The sequence below is a fragment of the Melospiza georgiana genome, chromosome 5 (assembly GCF_028018845.1).
Source record: "Melospiza georgiana isolate bMelGeo1 chromosome 5, bMelGeo1.pri, whole genome shotgun sequence".
In the NCBI taxonomy this organism is placed as follows: Eukaryota; Metazoa; Chordata; class Aves; order Passeriformes; family Passerellidae; genus Melospiza; species Melospiza georgiana.
In genome coordinates this window covers 19,973,615-19,999,474 of record NC_080434.1, presented here as the reverse complement: position 1 = coordinate 19,999,474, position 25,860 = coordinate 19,973,615, and the positions used below count along the sequence as shown (strand labels likewise).

Below are 25,860 nucleotides of genomic sequence, written 5' to 3'. Positions count from 1 at the left end.
AGAAGCATGGGGAAAAGAAATGCTCTGTTGAAAATGCATCATCCAGCCCATGAACTCTTGACTTGTTATTGTTAGGGTTAGAGTTCTACAGTTCCAGTATGAATACAAGATATGCAGCAGTTGAAAAAGTCTCCTGTTACAGCACCTTGAAGCCAGGGATAAAGCTTTAAAGGGTCAAGAGTCACATCTTCTGCATGTTTCTCCCACAATAATTTGTTACCTTTTGTTAGCCATCGTGTACACTTGAGAGGGAAATCATCATCTGATGGCTGTAAATAACCATTCCATGAAGGGTTTTTAAGAGTGTAGCAAGGACAGACAAGAACCTGACAAACATCTTGTGCTGGTGTCTCTTGGTTAAGACAAGCTTCTGCTGGGATTCTTGCCCTGTTGTGTACTGTTGCACCTTGCAAACAGCCATATTAATTTCACCAAGTGAAAAAAATGTGGAAAAATTCTGGTTCGGAATAATTATCTTGCCATGGAGATGATTCCCTGTTCCTGGATGAAATAATCACAAATTTTTTTAGAAAGAGGTGTCTCCCTAAACATTCACCTTGAGCAGTGGCTTCTCCATGTCTCTTTCCCATTCCCTCCCCTTCAGCTTGTGTGTTGTTCAGCATTGTATTTCAGCAGGAATAAATCAGATTTGTTCTGAATACTATATTATGGAGCTGCAGTTTATTTTTTGGGATGTTGTTTTTGTCTGTGAGGAAACACTAGATGGCAGCATGAAGGTCAGTTTAGAGTCAGTTATTAGCAGCTGCCTCTGAAGCCCAGACATGGACAGAATCTGGCCTTGCTGCCAGTGTTTTCCTAGCAAACTTCCCTTAAAGGTAAACCCCTTAAAGATATCATTGTGTTTGCTTTAGTGAGTTTGAGGCAACAAGACAGATAGATATAGGGGCTGACCTGTTGGCCACACATGCCACTTCCCCTTTAACTTGCTCATGGACTTTGTGTGCTTTACTGTCCGTTTCTATCTCAACCTGGTGGGACCAAAACCAAGTTTGCATGTCACCTCCTTCCAGTCTTTCTGTAAAATCAGATGTTTGCATCTTTCTATTCTTCCTTGCTAGCTCCTTCTGCAGTCTCGTTTGCATGAATCCATCCAGTCCTTCCCACATTTCCAGCTTCTTTTCCCTTAAAGGGAAAAGGCAAGGCATGACAGAGAGGGGGAAAAGGGGCAGGACAGCCCTACATGCAGTAGTCTCCCCTCTTTCCAGTTCTCTTTTCTGGGCATTTCAGTCTTTACCACCAGTCACAGCCTTTGATAAACATTCAGGGACTTTGCTGCCTCAGTACAAGCAGCTCTTGTCTGTCCAGTGGAAAGCATCAGAGGATGAAGGGCAGGAAGAGGCCTGTTCACAGCTGGGAGCCTGCAAGTCCCCGGCCAGCTCTAGACCAGTGGCCATGACCTCCCCTGCTAAGACCACTGCCACAGTTCTGCCTAACCTCAACAACAGCTGCTGGTTCTTATCTCAAGCTCTGATCAAGTGTCCCACATTCCCCATCCTTTCCCACAAAAAATGCTTCTCTGGCAATAGTAATTTTCATGTTTCTTATTGTATTACTCTTCTTCCATCCCAAAAAGCCAGTCAAAGAAACTGCACAAAGATGCAGGTCACACAAGAAGGACAGTGATTGATGCTTATCTCCTTCAGAAAACTTCAGAGGAGGCTCCCCAAACCACCCTAGGTAATCAGTGCCGAGGCAGATATCATCCCAGTCATTCCAGGGCTTTTGTTTGCTGTCATTATCAAGATGAAGGCCCTGGGTCTGGCCCCTTTCCAAGGGTCAGAGCAACCCTTTTGCTGAGGTTAGTGTAACCACGTTACCCTTCTCTTTTGGGCAATGCCTCCTCTGCCATCCCTGCAGCAGTCCCACAGCGTATTTCACCCACCCAGCTGCTAGACAAAGAATCAGAGCAGAAGCCCTCTCCCAGACTCGAGAAATGGCCCCTGGTTCCCAGACTGAGCTCTGCTGGGACACTGCTGTGCTAGCAGAGGAGGAGAGCAGGACACTGGGGCCATGCTAGCTGAGCCTGCTGACAGTCTGGCTGCGGGTGGCAGCTGAGTCAGGGCCCACTACTGCTGTGGTGCACTCTATCCTTGGCCCAATGCTGTTGCCAAAACAAATTCACAGTGGATTTCCTACTAAAGTTTAGCTTTTACCAGGCAGGTTTGTACTGCAGGTTATAGAATGGAAACCACCTCAGAGGTCTCTGTCTCAGAGCAGAGTCCCAGATTCAGTTCAAACCCACTGCTCCTTTCATTTTCTCCTCAGAGCCACCCAAAGAATAGCAGTGTCAAGGTTATGCTGATTCCCTTTCTAGATTGCCTGCTGGCTGCACACTTCTGGGGGGTCAAGTCTGATGGAGCATTTCCCATTTTGTACTATGGATTTCAGAATCCATCCTGAAAGCACTCCTATAACACTAAATCCTCTTGGGGTGAGCAGCCTTCATGGCAACTTGTTTGTATTGTTGTGTAGGTCTGGGTAAATACGGAGGAAATAAAATGGACACAATGTATTTAATTGAACATTTGTTTGATTTTTATTTTTTTTGAAGGATCAGTTGAAAATCTGTGTTACTCTGTATTTAATAGAGTGGTAACTTTTAAATGTATCACATGTTGTGAATACCGCACAAAGTTTTTTTAAATTCTGTCACAATCTCTTAAATAATATTTTCCTTTCCACATAAACAAAACATCAGATCATTATCTTTGTGAAACAGAGGCAGTGGTGTTTGCCAAATATAATTTGTGAGCTATTTGGCAGAATATGCAACTGTAAACCGATTCTATCATTATGACTGTAACGTCTTACCAACAGTCAAGAGACCCTGGGAACAAGAAAAAAGTGGTTCTCAAGTTCTTCTGGCATGATATAATTGTATATTTGTAGAGTCCAACCAAATAAATTATATGCTACAGGGTACTTTTAAAAAAGGAAAAGGATTTTGTGGTTTTATTTTAATTGAGGCACTGTATACTTGAGATGACCACAAGGTTTCCAATAATTGTCAGTCTCTGTTCAGAAGTCTACAATCCAGTATTTATCAGGGTTAAATGGTGAATATATTTACATTACAGTGATATTTACATATCAGCAATTTTTTATTCTGTTTAGCTCTGGGTAACTCAAAATGCATTAAAAAAGATGTATTTATATATAGACACACACACACACACACACACACACACACACACACATATTCTTTGGCTATAATTTTTAAAAGACCAAGCTCACTGTTTCAGCATTCACATTTTGGATATGCAGTAACCGGATTTTCAAAACTCATAATATTCAGTAGCTCTCAGTCAAATTTCTAGTAGTTGCTAATGACTTTTGGAAAGTGAATTCTTTCCCTGTAAAGCTGGAAGACCCTTTTCAGCAATTCTCTTGATAAATCTATGAGACTGAAGTGAGTACTTTTATCAAGTACATTCTGGACTTCTTCATGGAATGAACAAAGTCTCCATAAAAGTTGTGATTTTTAAGTGTTTTTCTCCCTAAGAGCTCATTCCTAGAATGGAGGGAGAGTAGGGTGCTGTGTCTAACTAAAACTGAAACCCTCCAGGCTTGTTTGCCTGTAACGTTGGAAATCTGGCCACTAAGCTTGGGTCTCCATTAACTATGTTTAGCTTTTGCCAGTGCCATATATTATCATTACATATTATTAGATTGGTGCCTACAGGCTTTGGTCATGGGCCAGGATCCTGTAGGTCAGATGCTATAAAAGCACAGCACAAACTGACAGTCCTTTCCCTACATGCAGCTTTTGTATGAGAAAATATAAAACAACTTTTGTCCTCATGCATGAACAGCATGCACAATTATTGGTCATCCCATCCTGCCTCATCCAAGGCACAAATAAATGTGCTGCCTAACCTACATGGACAGGCAACACAACTTCTCACAAAAAATTGCAACTGCAAGGACTGACTGTGCTCTGACTGAACTCAAGAGCAGCTTGTATTCCCACTTCTGAACGTGCTTTAGGAGCCCAAGACTGAAACAAAAGCCCAAGATCTAAAAGGAAATAATAGTGTACCAGGCAAGCTAACCTGTAAGAGTCCTTTGCTGTTTGGGCCAGATTCTTCAAGGAAGTCATGCAGAAGGCCTGCACCCCCAGAACTCCTATTTCTACAGTCAAATAGGGGGAAGATCCCCCCTTTTCTTCAGGTTTGCTAGGCTGTCACACTCAGGGCAGCACCAGCTGTTGTGCTCCTCAATCTAACCCTGTCCTATCCATTGATTCACATTTACTAAATTCAGAGGGGTATGTGGAAGCAGAAAATCTGTCTCTGCCCATCTTTTAGGTTGGGGGCAGGTGGATAATCAAAGTCAGAAATCAAGCATTTCATTAAATCCAATGAACTGGGCAATGCTGAGCGAGGCAGTCTGTTTCTGTGTGCTGGAGGCTGCAGAGGAGATGCCAGGACCTGAGCTCATGCTCTGTGGATGCAGGCCTTGGTTCCCTCTGCATGGGAGGCTGTGGGCAGGGTCCTGGCGTGTCCCAGTTCCTTCCCAGCTTGTCCAGAGTGAGCTGCAGGGTTAATACAAAGAGTGCCTTTAGTTACAGCTTAAATACAGCTTCTCTCCTCCCCATCCAAGGGAGCCTGATCTCAGCTGAGGTCTAGAGACAGTAATGCACTACAAAGAGCACCAAAGAACATTTGTTCTTTCCACTTTTCTTCAAAGATGTGTGATGCTTTCTTGTCAGGCTTGTTAGCAGAGAAGTTCAACATACTAGAAAAGGAAACAAAAAGCCTCAACTTCACAGGAAACTGCTTAAAATCCCTCTGAAACCATACTTCATTAAATGTCTTCTGTGTTGTTGCATAAGTGACTTTTTAAAAAATTTCTCTCAGTGGTTTCCACAGTTCTGTGCATGGGTGCCATCCCAATTTAATGACCTAGAATTATGTCTAATTGCTATTCTATCCTCCTTTCCCACACCATGTGGGGCAAGGAACTTTTCTCATGACACCAGTGCCTTAGGTTGTTTTTTTTTTTATATTGTCATTTTCACTCATATTCTTTTATGTCCTGATCTAAGGCCTCTTAAAATGAATCTGTTCCATACCATGGAAAGAGAAAGACTTGGAACATCTCACAGTGAGAACACAGCTCCCCAAAGGACAGAGTTTCCTCAGGCTGATTAGATATCTGCAAAGCAAGTGCCATCCAAATGAGGTGTCTAGACTCCTTGCATTCAGTAAGGGATCAGAGATTTCCCAGGCACAGGAGGCATGATTCTGAATGTTTGACACAGGTTAAATAAATCACACCCTAGAAATACCTGGGTTTTTCCCCTTTATTGTCTTACAAAGGGTGAAGATGGATAACCATAACACAAGCACATACCCCAAACCAGTTCTAGTATCTGAAGGAAGCTATGGCAAAAGGAAGTATCAGAGGCAGAGGTGGATAGAAAGAAGCAGAAGGCTCTAGTGAAAAGCACAACTAAGCTGTCATGTAGCTCAAACATTCCACATCAGGCATTAGGGAAAAAGTCTGTGTGTGTGTGTGTGTGTGTGTGAGTGTTAGAGCAGCCTAGTTTACCTGCATCTCAGTAAGCAGTTCAGAAAACTTTTCCAGGTTCTGAGCTGAAACACTTGCTCTGCCAAAGCATAATCCTAGAATTGTGATTTTTGGCAATGGGAGTTTTTCTATTTTGACAAATATAAATTGTCACATTTAGTTCCTATGTGAAAAGCAAGAGCTCATGACAATATGAACCTCTTCTTTATTTTTGACACCACGCACTGCATTCCACACAATTCCACTGAAAAAGCACCAGCCCTGCCAGCTGACTCCTTGCCTGCCAGGCTCCTGGAGCTGTTGAATCCACATGTCTCCTGGCCCCACATCCAGCTGTGCCTTTCCCTTGGACACTGGCACGGCAAAGCCAAGGGACTTGTCTTGTTATATCTCTGGTGCCCGTGGGAGAGAAGCGGTCCCCTGTGCATGTCCTCTCCCCAAGGGCCTGGTACCTGGAGATGTGGGATGAAAGAAAAGAAAGAAAGTGTGGAAAGGCACCCCAGGGCCTCAGGGACAGTCCAGAAAAATTTGATTTGTTACCCGGCGTGCAACAAGCCAGAAATTACACACCTGAAAGAGAAATCGCTTATTCTCTCTACAGCTCCCTGGAAGGAGCCTGTACCCGGGTGAGGGTCGGCCTTTTCACCATGGTGACAAGTGACAGGGCGTGGTTTTAAGTTGCGCCAGCAGAGGTTTAGGTTGGACATTAGGAGAAATTTATTCACATGAAGGGTGATTTGACACTGGAATGGGCTGCCCAGGGAGGTGGCAGAGGTGTTTAAGGAGAGGCTGGACGTGGCACTCGGTGCCATGGTCTGCTTGACAAGGTGGTGTTCGCTCACGGGTTGGACTCGATGGCCTCAGAGCTCTTTTCCAACCTCACTGATTCTCTGATTAATTTCACAGTGCACAAGCCCAGGTGTTGGGTGGCGTCCCACAAGCCCGGCGCGCCGACTATCACAATTTTTTCCTGCGTATACACTTTGGCCAACAGAGGCATTAGCGTTCCCCGGCACAGTGTATTGTCAGCGCTAATCACGGTGCTCGCCGCACCTCGGCGCCCCCCCGCCATGGCGCCCGGCACCGCCCTGACGTCACTTCCCGGGGCCGGATTCGCCCCGGCCGGCCGCGCTCCCCATGGCGGCGGCAGCGGCGGCAGCGGGGGCTGGCGGGGCGGGCGGCGGCGGCGCCTCGGCGGCGCTGGGCGACGGCGGCGCCATCGACTACTCGGTGCACGAGGCGTGGAACGAGGCCACCAACGTGTACCTGCTGGTGGTGCTGGCCAGCCTCGCCCTCCTCGTCTACGCGCGGCGGTGAGAGGCGGCCCGGGCGGGGCGGGGCGGGGGCTCCCGCGGGGCCCGCACGTGGAGGGGCGCCCGCCCTCAGCGCCGCGCCCTCACCGCCGTGCCCTCATCGCCGTGCCCCACTCCCTCCTGCTCGCAGGAACAAGAGGAGGATCATGCGCATCTTCACCCTGCCCCCGGCCGCCGAGACGCCGCCCGAGCCCAACTTCTACGACAGCATGAAGAAGATCCGCCTGCGGCAGCAGCTGGAGATGTACTCCATCGGTAAGTCGGAGGGAAACGGGGATCCCCCGGGCCTGAGGGCTGCTGGGGGCCGTGCCTAAAGGGGCGGCCTGGAGGCTGGTGCAGCGGGAACGCCCCCGGTGCTGTGGCGCCCTGTGAGGAGCGGGGGCTCGGCCGCAGCCGGGGCCGCAGGACTGCTGCGTGAGGAAGTGCGGAGCGAGGGAGCGGCTGTGCAATCGTCCTAAAGCAAATGTCAAAACGATGCCTATGTTACACTTTGAAGGAGCTAGGAAGGTCTGGATGTTGTGAAAATGTGGGCGGACTTGTAAAAGTTGAGAGGACTGTGGAATGATGAGTAAGACAACCACATAAATTGAAAATTAATTAGAATTTTACTGTACCAACAAGTGTTGCTGCTCGGATCTCAATGCTGAAGGTCAGGATGGAGGCAGGAAAGAGCCCCAAGCCTGTGATATTCCAGTGGTCCAATTCAGAGAAACACAACCTTGCTTCACACCTGCCCTACATGTATGCCTAGAGGAAATACAGCAAAAAAACCCTTAGTGATCTGAAACTACCTTTTAAATGCAAAGACTTGATATAAAGATTCTTACATCAGGCCATTGCATTCTGTAGGAACAAAATTGGATGTTCTTCCTACACTGGAATGCCTGCTGGCATTTGCTGATGGTGTTTGTACCACTGCACACAGCTCTTTGATCTCCCTTTGCCTTGCTAACCAGATTAATTTTGAAGTCAGTGTAATTGTTAGCTTGTGGCTTGTATATTGTGGAGGAGGTGAGAAATGTGCCACATCAGCCTTGTGACTGTTGAGCTGTTCACGTCATCAGTAATAAAACTTCTGAAGCCATAGCCTTTAATTTTATTTATTTTTATTTTAATAAAAGGACCTGAATGGAATCATAGTTCTCTGCCATTGATTCACTGACATTTTGCTATGACTCTACTGTTCAGCATTTATAAGGTGAAGTTCCACATGGTGACTGAAACTTCCCCATGTGTGGGGGAAATGAGGTTCTCTGATGTTACATCTGTTTCTTGATTATTGTCATAGTTACATGAATATATATAAACATAAATATATACATATATATACATGTATGTAATAAATAATACAATAATAGTAATAATAATATAAAATAAATTGTATAATCAGTGTTGATTGGTGTTTCTTTTTTTCAGCAAGGAAGTATGAACAGCAGCAGCAGCAGCCACCAAAACAGACTGAAAGCGTACAGCTCTCAGTGGAATGAAGCCCACAGTTCTGTAGGAACTCAGGACATACATCCAGTGCTGATTTTAAGAGTCAATGTGGAGCTATTTTCAATGCTTTTTAATTGACACATAGCTGAAGGCAAGGGGGAAAGGGAGGGGACTGTCCCTAAAAGTTTGTTCTTAATCGCTTTTCTCTGAGCCCTCGTGCGGTAAAGCAAGTGCCCACTGGAACATTCAGCATGAAAGTACCCAGCACAGGGCAGACCTGCTCAGAGGAACACGAGGGCAGGGAAGTGCAGTCTTAGCAATGTCTGAAACTATTTCTCTCTGCTAGCACCTTGGAAATCAGCTCCTACCTTCTCTGGCAACAGCACCCTGGAGAAAGCGAGGCAGTACCTGTCAGCCTGGAAAGCCTTGTGTTCCTTGGTGATGGTTGTTGAATTTGCTGAATGCAGTCAGTAAGTGTGACTGAAGGCACTGTGGCCGTACTGCCTGGTGAAGGTGAAGCTCTGAGAGCCCAGAGTGTCAGGTGGTAGTGCGGAAAAGTTCTGCTCTCTGTTTATTTGGGAGTTGTGTATGCAATACTGTGAACCTTTCCTGGAGAAACTTTGAGACATACACAGTGAACTACACATCCAGAAGACACTTAAAGCCACTACTCTAATGTTAATAGCAAAGGTGGTTAGCTTAATTTACTCAAATTGCTGTAAAGAATGGGTCTGTTTGTAAAAATCAGTATAAGCAGGTCATAGCTTGTCCAAAAGAGACTTCACACTGCAGTTACTTTTTCTTTCTAGGTAAATCTCAAAATCAGTTAATTGAAAGGATTCTGCAGAAATTACTTTTTAATAAAAGCATCTAATCATGAAAACTATTTGAAGATGTATCATGCTGTAATTCCTAAGGTTTCACAAGGTGAGTTGGCTGAATGATGAACAACCAGCACAGCGCTGGGTGTTTATGTCCAGAGGTTCTCACCTGTTTTGCTCTGAAATCTATTAAGCCCTGGAGCAGTGGTGAGCACTACTGCGGTTACATTTGGATATTAAGAAACTTGGCTTTGAGCACCAAAATTTTACTATATGGAAGTGATCTGTACTTCAGTGTCTGTAGGGACTGTAAAACGTCACCCGGGCGGAACTGACAGTGGCAGAAGGTTTGCCCCATGGAAAGGCTCCTTTGGGTGAAGGGTGGCTCCCTGTGACAGCTTCCTTGCTGTAAGGAACCGCGGAAAACGGCGGGGTCGCTGCGCGGGGCCGAGGGCTGGCGGGCGCGGGGAGCGGGGAGGGCGCGGAGCCCCGGGGCGGCCGGAGCCGTGTCCTCCCCACGTTACTGTGCCCCTGTGATGACCCCGCTCCGCAGCGCGTCCCCGTCACTCGGCGGGGTTTACGAGACACAGAGATCCACGCCCAGCAGAGCTCCCCGGGCGCAGGGGAAATCTCCGGTCCGCATCCCCCTCCACCTCCCGGAAACCTCGCCGTTTCCCCTTGGCGCGACCTCACTTCCTCCCGCGCTTCCGTCTCCGGGACGCGCCGGCTCCCGCTGCTGCCGCCGCCACCGCCGCTGCTGCTGCTCGGAGGCCGGAGGCGCCCGCCGGGCGGTGAGTGGGGCCGCGCCGCCCGAGCCCCCGCCGCCCCCCGCGCCCGTCCGCGCCGAGGGGAGGGCAGGGGCGCCTCGCCGGGGGCCGTGGCGAAGCGGGAAGGGGCCGCCCGAGGAGAAAGCACGGTCGGGGGCGGGGAAGGGGTGTCCGAGTCCCGCTCCATTCCCGCGGGAGGGCTTGGTGCCGCCGCCGGGCCGGCACCGCCGTCCTCCGCGGGAGCGCTCCGCTCCGTCCTCCGCGGGAGCGCTCCCCGCGTGTCCCGTGCCCGGGTTCGCGCCGCGGCGATGTCCCGGCACGGGGGCTCGTGGCGGTCGGGACAGCTGAGCCGTCACTCCTTCCCACCGGCCCTGCCCACCCGGCGGGCAGGCAGGGAACGGAGCCTTCCCAATGGCGCATCTCGGCCGGCGCCGCTGCCCGCCGCAGCCCCGGTGCGGCTCCGCTCGCTTCAGTGGAGCGGCGTGGCGGAGAATGAACCCGCGCCCTGCCGCTTTCCCGGCACAGCCGCCTTTCGAGCTGCAGATAATCAGTTCACGGTTTGCCTCTCAGCTCAGCTGAAAGCAACGTGAAGGGCTTCGAAATCTGGAGCAGCGTGCGGCTTCGTTTGTATTCATGGACCTGGGGCGGTGGCAGGAGCATCTCAGACTTACTTGTCCAGAACAAAAGGCTTGTAAGGAGAAGTAGCAAAAGCAAAAGGTTTTCTAGGGCCCGTGCCTTTTGCCTGTGCTAGGGTGTTCGAAGTGTGCTGCTTGAGCCATGAGCGAAGGGCAGCGTGGTTTGCTTTCCCGGCAAGTGCAGCCACGGGAGTTCTGTCCCGGTGAAACGATACCCTGTTCTGCAGGGGGGTTTATGTTTTCAGCTGTACAGTACAAGTATGTGTTGGGACAGAAGGTGTAGTCAGCTTTTGAAATTTTACTTCAAATATCTGCACTGATTTTTACCTGTTAATTCATGATTCCAAAAAAGCAAAGGCAGATAGGGTAGAGAGACATTAGATTTTTTTATGCATCCATTTTCAGTAGTCAGGCTTATAGGCATGCACAGGAGCAGATTCTCAGACTCTCATGGAACTTAGTTAATGCAGAACTTTGGATGTGCTGGATGGGGAAAGTTATGACCTAACAAAAATTGGGCCAAAGTTATCTTCAGTTACATTTATTTTTGAGAATGCTGTACAGAGGGAACTGTTTCTAGCTTACCCAATAATGTTTAAAAAGCTATTATGCTGTGTAGATTGAGTGGTGTCTGATCACATGAAGCATGTGAGGAAAGGCTTTCTAAGCAGTTAAAACTTTACATCTGTAAGATACTGCAGAAAATCATTAACAAGTTGCTCTCAATTATAACTCCAAAGTTTTTCAGAATCTGACCACTCTGTTGTCTCCATGTGAGCTGCTGAATGTCAGATCTTTGTAAATGCATTCTTCAGATGGCATTACAACCATACCTCTATAATCTTATGTGAAAACTATAATCTTCTGTTAAGTGGTGGAAAAGTCATCTCTCTCCTCGTAACCCAAAATGTGGCTGGCTAGGTTTTTTACTCAGCACTGCACACATCAAAGGATTTTGATACAGCTCTATAAGTTCTGTGACAAGGCTCAAGAGGGTCTTAAATATTTAAGCTATGAGTATGTCTGTGTTTAAAGAGGACGTCGTAAACTCTGAAGGCCTTGTAGTGAAAATTTCCTCCCTTGTGCCACGAGCATTTCGAGTTTCAGTCCAGTGTTACATGCCCGGATAGTATGAGCTGGTATGTGCAAGCCGAGCCCAGAGGAGAATGTGTCTTGCAGCAGCTGCCATGATGCCTTATAGCCAGCCACAGGATTTAGGAATTTCAGCAGAGTGATGTGTGATTGGTCCTAAACTTGCCCTCAAACTTTCCTTCCAAAACTGCCTGACCCATTGAGAAGGCCTGCAGAGGAAGCCTTTGCTGTACCACTAGTACTAATGATGCCGGTAGAAACTCTGAGAATGGAGAGAAGATCGCAGTGCTTTTGTCTGAGGACAGTTTGCAGGGAAGCTTCTTCAGTGCAATGCAAAATTATTAATTATGAATATTCTAACCAGTGATGAATCTTTCTGTAATTTATGTTTTGCATATATGATTAAGCAGCATTGGCCAAAAGCCTGGTGACAGCACAGGGCTCTGGAATGTTTTCCTGTTGCCTGGGCAGTTTATTCATGTTAGCTTACTTCCGTGAGCTTTAATCGCTCCTTTTAAAGTCTTCCTGAACTCAGGAGTGCCCATGCTATTGAGCAAGCTGAAATTACACACGCTGCAGGGAGCAAGGTGGGGATGTTGCAACTTAACATCTCTTTTGGAGGAATTGAAAAGATTTTGTCCCAGCCCTAATTTCTGCATTAAAGAAATTGAAAATTGTCATTGCGTGCCTTCTTCAACAGGGAAGCAGTGCATTGTTAGAAAACGTGTTATTAAATCCATGATGTCTTCGGCCTGTTATGCCTAAAGAGCAACAGCAATTGGAGGAGGCTTGCTGACAAAGGGGAGTCTTCAGTCATGGTTGCTTATGCTCCAGATCAGAAGCAGTGATCAAAAGGCGTTCCCTTTCCCCTCCAAACAATTAAACTGTGCTTTAGTCATGGTGAGGAGCCTGGGTGTTGTTTATTAACGTAGTCATGCAAACGAAAGGCAGCACTCGGTCCTGTCCTTGAGACAGGGGTGCCGCTGAGGAGCAGAAGGTTTCAGTGCCTCAGGCCCTCGAGAACGGAGGTAAGAGCCTTCACTTTGCAGCCCCGCATCTGTTGTGGCACAAGAGTTAAGGGCTATGATCCAGATTTTTGTAGTCTAACAAGCTCCACCAGAAGCTGGCATTGCCTGGGTCGAGAGGCCTCCCTGCTGGCTGAGGGAGAGGTACAGAGGATGACCAGAGGTACTGGCTGCTGGCAGAGCAGCCCCGAGCCACCACAAACGTCTCATGAGAAATCTGACATCAGGGAGTGGAAACCAGTGCTGCTTCTTCTGTAACAGAAGGCAAGAAGGGAGGAAAAAAAAAAAAAAGACACATGTACTATTTGGAGCAAAAGGATCATAATTTTTTTAGGCAGAAAAATAGAAAAATCCTGCCTTAATTACTTTTTTCCTCAAGTCTCTGATAAAAAATGGCTGATAAAACTTCGCAGTGCTCAGCTGTCTTTGTGAAATTTGTGTTTGCATTGAAAAGACTAAGAACCTTTTTAAGAATGAAGGTGCTTTGCCTTATTTTTGAAAGGAATGCCTAAGCTTTGGGTGTTACTTTAATAAAAATAATTCCTGATCTTTTTATGGAATATATAAACTCTGGGCGTTACTTTAATAAAAATAACTTCAAACTCCAAGATTAACAGAATTGCTAAAAGGAATTAGTTCTCAATATGAAAAACAATAAACTAACTTTGGAATTTCTGAACCAAGCCCTCAAAGGCAATTTGTGGCAAAACTCCAGGAAAAAAAGTCTCATTTTTATAAAATTATATCTAGGCACTGCTTCAAAAAGTGATTCTCTCCTTGCAAATGCCTAGGAATGAGGTATTTTAAGAGAATTTGGTTTAATTTTAATCTAGCAGTGAAATAAATTAATCTTGAAAAGGGGCTGTTCAGATTTGGGGTTTACTGAAACTGTAGTCTGAGAAAATACTTCACATTTGCATATCTGAAGAAGAACTTAGATCCTGAGTCTGTGAAGGAGTAGTCCCCTTCAGTTTCTGCCAGGCTGTCAGACCTGCTGGAACTGGTTTTGGACATCCATGATGTATAAAATGCACAGGTGGATCTACAGCTTGCTCCTGAGAAAGACCATGGTTTGATAAGATGGTAGCAACATTTGTCATTTTCGTAATGGAGTAGAACAGGTATTTTGAAAAGACTCAGCCAACAGGAGGGCTGTATTACTTTCCAAAATATCCTCTGGATCATCTTGGAAACATGGTTTGTAATATGCTCTTGACTGACAGCGAAGGGTGCGAGGCGTGAATTCCTGAGCAGGGAAGATGTATGTGGGTTGTGCAATGGGAGACTCCATGTGATGTCGTTATTTATGGCGCTTCTCTCAGATGTCTTTCTGGGACTCAGACAGCTGCTGTGAACTTTACCCAGCACTGAGCACTAGGTATGTTTGAGTGACTATTTTGCTGTTGCTTGGATCATGGTGATAAGCAGTACAGAGCCAGGTTCTGTGACACTGGTTGAAAGAACAGAGCAGAATTTGTACTGGTTGATGAAAACCTTGCAAAGGGGAAAAAAAATGAGATTATCATCTTCCATAGCTTTGGTTGGTGAACATCAGGGAGTGGTAGTTGAAGGCAGCCCATTTCTTTCTGCTGTAATATGGAAGGAAGGGTGGACTGACAGAAGAGGGAGAGTTGCTTTTTCTTTTCAGATAGAGGAAAAGGTGCAGGTTTTTCCCTCTTACCTCTTTTCTTCATGACTGTGTTGTTAAATGGCAGCAAACATTGTTTGCAGGAACTTTTCATTGCTTTAGTAAAGAGCTGTGGGTTGTCATGCGTTTTGATATGTGGCAGTGCTGTTGTTAAACAGATCCAAATCTACAGTCAGATAAGGCTCGGAATAATTGATGTTTTTAGCTCAGCTAAATAACTGGGCTCACATGATCTGTAAGTGGCCAGCAGGTTTTTTCTTAGGCAAAGTATGTACTGCTTGTATTGTACATTTATTTAAAGCTAATTTTATCACAACAGATTGAGAATTCTAGCAACCAAAAATACCTGACTTGAGTCTGTTAAAAAAGTCTCCTTACCCAAAGTCTGCTTCTGTGTGTGACAAACAGAAAATATCACTTCTTTTTGACTTCAAAGTCAGTAATGACCCCAATGTGGTGAAAGCATTGCACTCTGTGCCTCTGAGATTACTTTTGCCACTGCTGATGGGAGAATTGTTCTGTATCATTATTGTCTTCCCTTTCAACCTCAGCACATTCTGGAATGCCAAGGGCAAACCACTCGCTGGCTGATTCGAGGTCCTGGCGGTGCTGGTATGGCAGTGCTCTGAGCCTTGTGGCTTGGACCACTCTTTCAGCATTGCCTAAGACATTGTACAAGTACCCAGCTCAGTATATTGTCTTTACACATGTGAGACTGAAGGACAGGGAAACGTTTGTGGCCTCTTGCAAAGAAACGGTCAAGATCCTTGCTCTGAAACAGAGTTTCTAAGACCTCTGTAGCTATTAAACAGCACGAAGAGGTCTTTGAGAAATACATGAAAGGACAATTTTACTGCCATGATGAGACCTGTCACTTTATTGACTAATCAGTCTCTGATACTCAAATAGAGAAAAAAGTTGCATGTGTTTGGATTATTTAATGAGGTAACTGTTGACAAAGTGGGGCCTTTTACCAGTTCTGTTAGTGCTATTTTGATCATTAAAGAACTTCATTTGTTTCTGAACCATAAGCTGGAACAGGCTTTTTCTCTCACCCCCTTGCTTGCCTGAAGGTTGTTCCAAAGAGAGTTGAAACAGTATAATTTTCATTTTGGTTGAGGCAAAGAAGTATTCTCTTACCCTAACTCACCAGTTCCAAGCCCATAATCACAACATTTGTGGTCAAACAGTGATGACTGTGTGGTATTTCTCACAGATGCTGTAAAAACTCTGTCATCTCCTTGGGAGGCCATCTTCCCATGAGATACCAGCCTTTCTCTCTTTCTTTCCTGAAGGCTTTCGGACTGAGAACCTGTGGCCTGGAGTCCAAAGTTTTAGCTTCAAAGGCTTGGAGAAGAAAATGCAGCCCAAGTAATGACTGAAAGCAGGTTTTGGGGAGACAAGAGGATCCAGAACTTTAAGTGTGCTTTAAGAGTCTCCCTTTCTTGTCTGCTGCTTGCATATATATATTTTTTTTCCCCACCAAGCTTTTGTTGAATGAAGGTGTGGCTTTATACGTTGATGCATATATTGTGTGAGCAGAAACAGCAGAGAGCACTGGAGCTTTAATAAGTACTTGGCACAATAATCATGATGAATGTGCCATGAGCTCATCCATAAGGAACTGAAGTAGCAACACAGGCTAAAGTTATTGCACAGGGGAACCTGCAGCCCACAAGAACATCAGCCAAGAGCAAAATAGGATTGGTGTTGCATGGTTTGGCCCTGTTATTCTTTGTTCAGGTATGGAGATGAGAGGGCAGTTCTTTGCTCAGAGAGGTTCTTGTACAGCCCTCTGTTCTGAGTAAATGTATCAGAATCTTGAAGGGGGGTTTCAAAGTGCACAACATAGAGCAAAACATCTTGCTTAAAAGAGTGGCATCCCTGGAGTGGAAAACGACATGAAAGTGAGCTTGCAAGCTCTAGAAGAAGGGAGAGCCTGCTGAAATCTTGGTGCAACTGCCAACTTTCCTGCAGATCCCAGAAGTGTAGCTTGAATGTTGCTAGATGTCTAATAGAAGTTGCTCTGTAGTTTCCTTGAAGATCCTCAGATTGTGTCCTGTCACAGGACATAGTGTGGCATGGAAATTTATGGTGCAAGGCAGGCTGGAGCTCTTGGAAGGGGAACAGAGGTGGTTAATGGTTATACTAGTTCCCATAGTGCAAGAACAAAGGGATATTTAAATGACATTAGGCATAAATACACACCACACGATATTACTGAGAGCAAAAGTTTACTCGGATTCCAAGCAGACTTGGGCATTTATATGTATAATGACAATGTCCAGAGTTGCTGTAAATGGGATTAAAAATAAATTAAGCACATAAACCTTCATCCTTATTGATGAGGTCAGGAAGGAATTTCCCTTTTGGGGGAATTACATCATTGCTCACTACCTGAACTGTTCTACCTTCTGTAGCATCTGGTCCTGATCACAGGAGGCAGGATTCTCAGAAAAACAGACCAGCAGTCTGACCTGTCGTGCCAGTGCCTGGGTAGGATCTTGTTGAAGGGCTTGAAAAGCATATTTTTTGGGGGGGAGGGGGGGGGGGGGTTTCTGAGGCCACCTGTGCTGCAGTGTATGTCTGCTTTTCCAGATTCCCATTGGTGAAACAGGACAGCTGTTATCCAAGTGCCTTTAATGAATCCTGAGAATTGCCTGTTGACATGTCAGCAGCAGGCCACGTAGAGATGGAAGATGTGATGGGCTCTTAAGGCATTGCTGTATTGCTCCACAGATTCAAGGGTAGCTCTGTGAGCAGCTGAACTAGTGAAGATAAATCTTTCCTGCAGCTCTCTTGGTTTTGGTGGCACTGCAGTGCCTTACACATTTTTCCTTCTTTCTCTCTTTCCATTACACAGCAGTGCTGTTAGCATCCCTGATTTTCCCCACAGCACAGTGCCTGAGCAGCTTCTCACTGCCTTGTAGTTAGTTCTTGGGTATATTTAATCAAAGCGTGCTGTCTCCCTGATGTTTGAGAACCAGACCTTTTGCTCAGGAGACTGCCTTGGTTGCTTACTTTTGCAAGCCTGCTGTAGGAATTGAGCACTTCTGAAATCTCCTAACTTTTGCATGAGATTAGGTTGAAATTGGCCTTATAGTTTACATTTCTGTGCATGGAACAATCGGTGTGGTTGTATAACCATTGTTTCTTTGGGAAACAAGGAACACTTTCAGTCTTCCAAGCAAGTTACTGAAGAGTATTTTTTCTCTCAAAGCAATCAGGTGAATGAAGAGTTACACCAAATAATTGAGGTGTGTGTACTTTTAAAACATGCACTGTTTAATCTTTTCAGATTTTCCCCAAGGTACAAGGGGAAGATTTCCTTGCCAAAATACTGTAATTGAGTTAACATTCTGGGAGGTTTCTGTGTTTTGTTACTGAGCTACAAAGCTTCAGAACTTCTGTTACTGAGCTTCTGCTGGTGTTGGAAGGAAGGAAGATCAAAGTTAGAAGCACCAGCCTGCCAATAAATTGTCTCTTCAAAAGAAAACTGAAAATTCCTCGGTTGTTTCAGGTGGCAGCCAGCATCAGATTTTATGGACAACTATTAACCTTTTCCTGCAGTTCTCTTTCTGCATGCAATAGTCAGCAGCCTGGATGTCTTGTAGTCTGTATGGTGTGTAAGCTGACTGTAGACATTTGATTAACAAGTGAAGATGTCAATAATAGATTGAATTGCTTGTCCTCAGTTAATTTCTGCTGCTCAGACACAATATGGAGTTATGATGACTATGGAACAGTAAAATTATGATTTCTGCTTCTTGTATACAGTGATCATCATGATAAAAGATTAAGAATCACTGTGGTGTAAAATAATTGAATGGTATATATATTATAAAATAATTCTGGATGTCCTGACAGCTGACAGCTATTTGTGACCGCCTCAGCTTTAGTGCTTTTGAAAGCTTTTAAGCTCTTGAAATCTGTGATAGTTAACCTTTCCTGAGTAGCAGTAGCATGTCTCAGTAGCAGGCATGATCACTGAGGCACAAGCTTTCAAGACTGTTTGCCTTCTGAGCACTTCTGAGGGTAAGGACTCAATCAAGAGTTCAGAATTGAGGGAATATGTGTTTTTCTTTGACATGTAATCCCAGCACAGCAAATACTTTTCTGTCCAGTTACTTAAAAGATATTTTTTCTGCAATACCCAGAGTGCTCTCAGAGGGTTTCTTGCTTTGACTAAGGCTCAGTTATCTTCTCAACTGTGATGTGCAAGAAGTAAAGCCAAAACTTTGTGCTCTGGTGGGACTCTGTCCCTACAGCTGTCCCTCATTTCTGCTGTAAGAAAGCCAAAATGAGCCCTGTTTCACAGGGAGGAGTTGGGGAAGGACTACACTGTCTTTCTGATTCATGCATATGGAGCATGCTGCTGTCAACTGTTTTTGCAGAATAAAGAAGGATTTTAGATGAGATGTGGAATTCTGAGAAGTTTCGGTGATAGCTGATAAGATGTAAGGTCTGCTCTGCTTCTAGTACAAAGAGGTTTTGATGCTAATGTTTATTTAAATGTTGCCTTAACCCTAAAAGGGAGAGATAAAATGGCTTTCATGCTTCTGTTTCACTGAGAACTGGCTGGCAGAATGGTTTTGGTGCCTCCTTATCTGCTCTGAAGGCTTCATGGCCGGGGAGGCTGCAGAAATAATTCTCCTGTACCCCCTTATTCAGCATTCAGGCAAAACTGTAAAGCAGGCAGATGGTTTAAGCTGCAGCTTTGGACACAAGAGGGTTGTGTCTCCATTTTGCAGATGAGTCATCCCTTTGCTGTTTTGTTGTTAGACTCTAAACAGTGCTGCTCTTGGCTTTGGGCCTGCTTGACCCCAAGTTTTGGATGGCAGAAACAGGCAAGTGTGCTCTACCCCAATGCCAAGTTTTATGACAGGTTGAAAATACCTTAGGCCGTTGTCACCTAGTAGTTAAGCTGCTGTAACACAGAGAAAGCTTTGTCTTCTCTTGTACCTGATAAGTGTATAAAACCACAAACTGTGTGCTATGGAAGTTGTGCAGATTAGGGAGCAATGGGAAAAGCAGAGGAGAGGCTTACTCACATCTTTGCTTTTAATCTAACTTGTGGGCTAGAGCTCTACTTGGACAAGTGAGTCCTGGGTAAAGATAACTGGCATTGTTTTCAGTAGCGGGTAAGTCAGCAGATGGGTCAGCAGTTTCTTTTAGTTGAGCTGGCTGCCGCAGACTAGTTCTGCAGGCTTGGCACCAGGTCATATTTTCCACAGTGTGTAAGGCTAGCTGGTGCAGGATTTCTCCTGCTCATGGTGTCAGGATCAGAGATGCAGATTGGGAGATTGGTTACCCTGTTTTTGGCACGCAATGTTTTGCCAAACTAGGTTTGTAAGCTTTGCACTTGTGAAAGGAACTCTGATTTCCTAAAAGGAACTTGAATGAAAGTTGGGATTTTATTAAAGACACAGAGGCATATTATTATTCATCTTTCATTGCTTCATCCCTGTGATGTTTCCTGTTTTGCTTCTTGAGATACAGGTGTCATGATGAGGAGCTTCTCAGAAACAGAAGTGGATGATGAGTGGAGATGAAGAAATCATACATTTAAGAAGTTGGCTCAAGTTTCCGTTACAGGCATGGAAAGTTTCTGAGACCAAGCCATGCGAGAAGAACATGAGTAAAGAAGAGGGAGATGTAGACCCAGACTTTCTAGAAGGGATTGCAGGATTTGAGAGGACGCTGCACAAACGTCACGTAGTTTTCTTGCTTATTCATTTACCTGCACCCCTGAACTGTAATACTTTGTTTGCATGTCTGTTTGGAAATTGAAAAATCCCCTCACATCTGTGTCTTTAATATAATCGTGGCTTCAAGCTTGTTTTAGGAAGAGCAGAACATCGCTGTAGTTTTCATTTGTGGATGAGATAGCTGCTGCTTTGTACTTGAAATCAATTTGGGGTTTTTCTTGTTGAAACATACATTGAATATGGAAAAGCTCAGACCATTACAAAATAGGAAGTTAGGGGTTTTGCTCAAGTTTAATAAACAGCCTTTGCATAGAAAGTATGACGACAGGTGCATAGATAAAAGAAAAAAAAAATAGTGCTAGCCCTATGATTTGAGTAACCTTATAATGTATTGTTCTTATGGTGTCCTTAGACAGATGCCAGAATCAAATATCAATCAATTTTATCTTTTCTATCTGACATTGGTCAGAAAAATGTTCTAGGTAAGGTTTCTTGCCAGGGTTGTAGGGTTATAAGCGCAGATTTCTTAGTCAGGAGAGAGCTTTTTGGAGAGAGAGTTTTTGAGCATCTTGGCTGTGCCGTGAAGTATCTCTTCCTGCCCTGAAGGAAATACTGGCCATGCAGTCCAACAACTTCATGATGCTGTGAACAGATTTGATTGTAGTAAGTCTCTGATACAAAGTAATTAAGACTTTGATGTATACGTATTTAAAATTTTAAAAGTAAATGTGTTTTCCTGTATTGAAAAGTATTGGTGGTAGTGGCAGGCAAAGAACATCTTTATTTTTCTTATGAACTCCTATCTGGTGTCTTACCCTTAATAAAAGGCTATGGTTATTTTTGTATACTGACTGAATATTTGGCCTTTAAGAGTATATAATTAGATAGAAGAGTAAAAGCAGTTGTTAAAGGACCATTTTTTTAAATGAAAATAGTTTGAAATCATATAATTTTAGTTTCTTCCGAATAGATGTGATTAGTGTGTTGGAAATAGTTTTACAGTGGATATAAGGGGAACAGTTGAGAGACAGTGGCTGAGAATGTGTCCAGCTATTTTTGTAGTTGTATTTTTCCAGTTAGATTTTTTCAGTCTCTTTACTTAGATATTTCCATATAATTGAGCTGCTACATCACAATGGGATACAAAAACTATTTGCACTTTATAATATTTACATTTTAAAATAGGTTTTATTGTAATTACTAATTGGTAAGTAAATTGCAATGACTGTGAGAAAATCCTAGCCTATTTTATTACTTTGATAGAAATTTGAATATGGGATAGTATTGTCTGTATCATATAATAATGTTTTCATGGATTTTTAGCTGCTGAAACTAAACTCAATAAACTTTAGCTACTGTTGTTGACTGGAACAAGTAAATCTGCACATTTGTTTTCTTCGTGTTACCTGCACTCCTGTGTTCACCTAGTGTTTCTGCCAGCATTACTCCTTTCATGGTGTTTGCCCATCAGGCACACTCAGCGTGGGCTCCTGCATGTTCTTGTGGAAGACTTTATTGATGGAGAACTGTGCATTCGAGTTTGTGCAATTAATCTGTTTTCTAAATAAACCTTAGAGAATCTCAGTCAAAACAGAATCCTAGGATTAGAGCAGCCAGTAGATGAGTTTGTAATTTTTTTCCAATTTTAAATAGATTTTGCAGTAATTGATGATAGTGTTTGCAAGTAGATAGAGAATGGTCTTTGTACCCCTGAATTTCACATATGATTAGTGCACCAGTGTATCCCAGATGGAAAGTACATTAGTGAATAATACAGTCCAGGTTCTGGATTGCTTTAGAGAATGGAAAATACTTTTTGCATAATTGAGGAATTTTTTAAACTGAAAAGTATTATTTTTCTTGTAAACCCATAGTACTTTGGATTTGAAAGAAACAAACTTGTAATATAACCCAAATTTATTGTAATCTATTTAGCTATTAGTACTAAATTAAGTGATTAAGATATCTTCATGTCTGCTGAAGTTTTAAAGAAAAAATCAAATTGTGAAAGATATCTGGTTAAAGGCTTGGAGACAGTGTTGATTGAAGTATTAAGCCCATTTTGGGAGTAATATATTCCACTGTTTCAGAGCAACTCTTTTCCTCACATAATTTTATTAATTTGATTTAATTAAATATCTGTTTAATTCAAAGTGGAGAAACTGATTGATAGTTGAAGAGATGGCACAATTAATTTTCCCCTTTTTAATTTATGTGTAGAAGAGATGGAAGAGGAAATGATTTATGTGACTTCTGAAGGTCTTGGTGAAAAGAAACCATTTTTGAATTAATTATAGATTCCTTGATTACTTCCTTAAAGGAAAAAATACTTTATATTTTTTTTGCCTGTGTATTCAGTGTTCCTTGTTTATATGATTATCTACTTGCTTGTTTGTTTTACGGATAACAGTGGGTAAATTTTCCTTATCAGTATGACAGAGATAGACCTTGTTCCCTTCCAGGTCTTGCAAGAAATGTGCTCTGCCATTTTTTCTTCCATATTTCAGAGGTTCTTCCATATTTCAGAGGACTCTTGACATGGTGTTATTGTCATGCGTGGCTGCCATAGACTTAATTTTATTTATTTTTGGGGGTTATTTTCTCTTTTTCTGCTTGATTTTTTCAGCTAATTCTGGAATTTGCACCCTTCTTTGGAGTGGTGTGGCTCTTCTCACAGCGCTTGTGTGGAGCAGAGAGGTCTGTGTCAGTGCCACTCCCATTTTTGGGTTGGCCATTTTCTGCGTGGGGGATGCATAGTCCAGAGAAGTCCCAGCCTGAGCCACGGTGGCCACAGCAGGATCCTGGCACGGCCAGCTCTGGTTCTCACACCGGCAGGCAGGGAAGAAGGGAAGGTTCCTCATGGAATCCCCTTTGCTATTCCTGACCTCTCAGTGGCATCCATTGTATCTCGTCTTCTCTGGGCAGCCATGGGCTTCTGAGATGCGTCAGTGTCGTCATCATGGCTTAGCTAGGAATGCCTTACCCTGAGGATGAGGCACAGAGGCCACCGGCCCTGTTTGCTGGTGCCAAGTGCTCAGATACATTCTGCTGCCTAATAACTTCCTCTTCCCTGCAGCCTGTGTGTCAAGCAGAGAAATTTTAGTTGTTCAAGCTCTTTTGGAGGATGAATACGCTCATCAGTCCGTGTGTCCTGTTATCTTGCCCAAACCTTTAGGAAGACTCTTGGTGCTCCACCTGGACATTGGCACTGGACCACTGGGTTGGCTCCCCGGCCTTCCATGAGAGATAAAGCCTAACTTTTCTCAGCCTGCTTCATATGACTACACACCCTTAGTAAGCCCTCTTGGAGGTGTTTGCTAAGCCAAGAACCCAGCTGTGGGACACTCTTCATTGACAGTGATTTAATCTGTAGCCCATGTCACAAGTCTGTTGGGCACTTCTTTGTTCAATCTACGGTGAAGCTACCAGCAGGTTAATGTTGCCTGGTAGGTGGAACTCAAGATATTTGCTTCCCCATCATGCTCCTCATGCCTTTAGCAGCAAAGGCTGCAGCAGACAGATGTGGATATTACATGGACTCAAGAACAGAGATCAGCCGCTGTTGGGCTTTGAGGGGGCAACAGGCCTATTAATTGGCAGATGCCAAGCTTTGCATGATAGCCAGGCAGCGTAAGCACGAATATTTGGCTCTGATTCCTGTGAAATGAAGCCAAGGTCACAGCTTTCATTGCTGTTTCCCCCTTTATATCTCTATTACTGCAATGCTTATAGGGAAAAAGAAGCAGCAAAATTTCCATTGCCAGAGTTTACTGGCTTAATCTATTCCATTTACTCCCATAACCCTGGTTGACACCTCTGTGAGTGTTATCCGTCCTCTGTTTGGTTATAGCCCTGATCCTTTTCTCCTTTTGACATTCAGCTAGATCAGGAGTGCTTGGTCTTCTGTCCTGTGGGCCACAGCGATTCTGGAGGTCGGCAGTGAGAGCCAGCCGGTGTGGTTTGGCATGTTGATAGCCACTCACTCCTGCAGCTCTGTTTGAAGAGAGGGGGTTGCTGGACTCAGGGGAGCTGCAGCCATCTCTTCTGGCTCAAACAGAAGGCTCCACAGTGGTTGTTCTCTGAAACCCAAACTGAAATGGAAATGGCAGGCAATCTGGGGCTGGACGTGTCAGGTTTCCTTTATCTGAAAAATTTGCATTGTTGACTTTTGGCAATGTTGGCAACCACACTCTGGCTTTTCACCAAAGGCATCTTTACATATGCCTCTGAATTTGCAAAATGCATATTTTTGGATTGCCACAGGAGTGTTTAATGGGCAGTTTTTATGTTCTGTGTAAAGTCAGTACAGGTCCGTTAGTATTTCAGTATAATGCTCCTTGAGTTGTCAGCAGTAGCCAGGGCTTTTATAGTACTGTGCCCATGCTGACTGCTTGGGATATGGGACTGGGGAGGGGAAGATTAAGCTCAGGGTGGCTCTGAACAGCAGCTCACCCTTTTCCTTGGTCTTAGTATGGACATGAGTGTGCCCCAGTCTCTGGTCAGTCGGCTGGAATCACAGGCAATGCAAGTCCAGTTCCCAGCATTAACTGGGAATGGACCATTCCCAGCTTGAATCAGCACTGGCCAAAGCCTTGCTCCTTCAGCATTGCTTTGCTGCCTTTGAACTCCTCCTGGCTGGACATGGGCTTGTGCTGTGGTAGGGGCTGGAGTCAGCATGACTCTCCCAGGCCACACAGCACCCGGAGCCTGTGTCAGCCTCTGTGCCAGCCTTGGCCTCCAGCAATTCCACTTGTGGGTTCCTCCCTTTCATTTCCCAGGGCTGGCTCACTCCGTAGACAAGTGTGATCTCAAGCAGAGTCACATGCTGCAACATGGCAGCTCTCCATGCATGCCTGTGCAAGCACAGCTAATTCACCTCGACCACTGGGAGTGGAAGTCCCTTGACTGGGGTGGGATGTCCTCTTTGAGAGCCCGCAAGCTTGCTGGAAAAAAAAATGTTTGGATGACAGGGTGACAGAGTTCAGAGCCATCAAGAAAGCCCATCCAAGGGATTTGATTCCTTAGAGTAGAGGAGTTGCTCCATCCCTGAATGCTAAATGAATTCTTAATTTTTATGTCTACTGCATTAAACTTTCCAGAGAGTCCCTGAGATGGTTTTCTTGCAGTGAAACATGGATGCATCTCCTTTGGAGATTATCCTGATAGAATGTTTCAGAACTTGCTATCCAATATGCAAAAGCAGATGTGCTTTATTGGCTCTTTTTAACCTAAACTGTGTTTGCAGCTCTCTACAGAGCAGATCCTCAGAGTTTTGTTGGTATTCATTGAGCATAATAGAACCACTAGAGCTCCAAGAAGAGGTGTTGTGTTTCGTAGAGCAGGTTTGGTTAAATCTCTGTTAGTCTGAAGGGCCTCAGGGCTGATTTCCAGGTAATGATTGGCCTGTGGTGTCCTTCAAGGCTCCCATGGTGGAGATGGTCATGGGGGCCTTAAGTACCAGAAAGACGAGGGGTGGAGATTTCTTTGAGGTACGATGGGCTGCTGTCTGCCCCCCTTTTCATTCCTCCTCATTGATTTGATTTCCTTTGTTTATAGATTGAGGGGGAATAAGGGCAGGGTCAGGGTCTCCAGTTCCAGATGCCTATGGCTCCCAATTTTAGAGTACCAGCAGGTATGTGAGAGCCCAGAAACTCCTGTAGCTGGTCAATAACCTTGCAGCTTTTGGATGTTTTTGTTGTATTTCTATTCATGAGTAAATGCATTTAACAGGCATTCAGGTTCCAATTCTTAGGGGCTTTTATGTTAGAAAATTATACTCATCCCCCATTATTTTCTACTCAAAATGTAGGTGTTTTAAAATCTGAATAATCATTTACATATGTAGCCTTCCAACCTGAATG

General features: G+C 44.6%; 2 protein-coding genes across 6 annotated transcripts in view; both read left to right on the top strand.

Annotated features, from left to right (window-relative positions):
* Positions 1–6,690: 6,690 nt before the first annotated feature.
* On the top strand, positions 6,691–9,186 carry SMIM19 (small integral membrane protein 19). Its single transcript, XM_058023827.1, has 3 exons — positions 6,691–6,866; positions 6,997–7,121; positions 8,283–9,186. Exons 1-3 carry the CDS (start codon positions 6,691–6,693, stop codon positions 8,351–8,353), a joined length of 372 nt encoding a protein of 123 aa, XP_057879810.1. The 3' UTR covers positions 8,354–9,186.
* The window catches only part of SLC20A2 (solute carrier family 20 member 2), a 59,517-nt gene continuing 40,757 nt past the window's right edge, over positions 7,101–25,860 (top strand). For 2 of the 5 annotated variants that reach the window (XM_058023826.1, XM_058023821.1), the window contains exons 1-2: positions 9,822–9,915; positions 19,791–20,006. The gene's annotated coding sequence lies outside the window, so the exon portion shown is untranslated. Of the gene's footprint in view, positions 7,122–9,811; positions 9,916–19,790; positions 20,007–25,860 lie in introns of those variants that run through there. The other 3 variants (XM_058023823.1, XM_058023824.1, XM_058023822.1) reach the window with 3 other exon arrangements.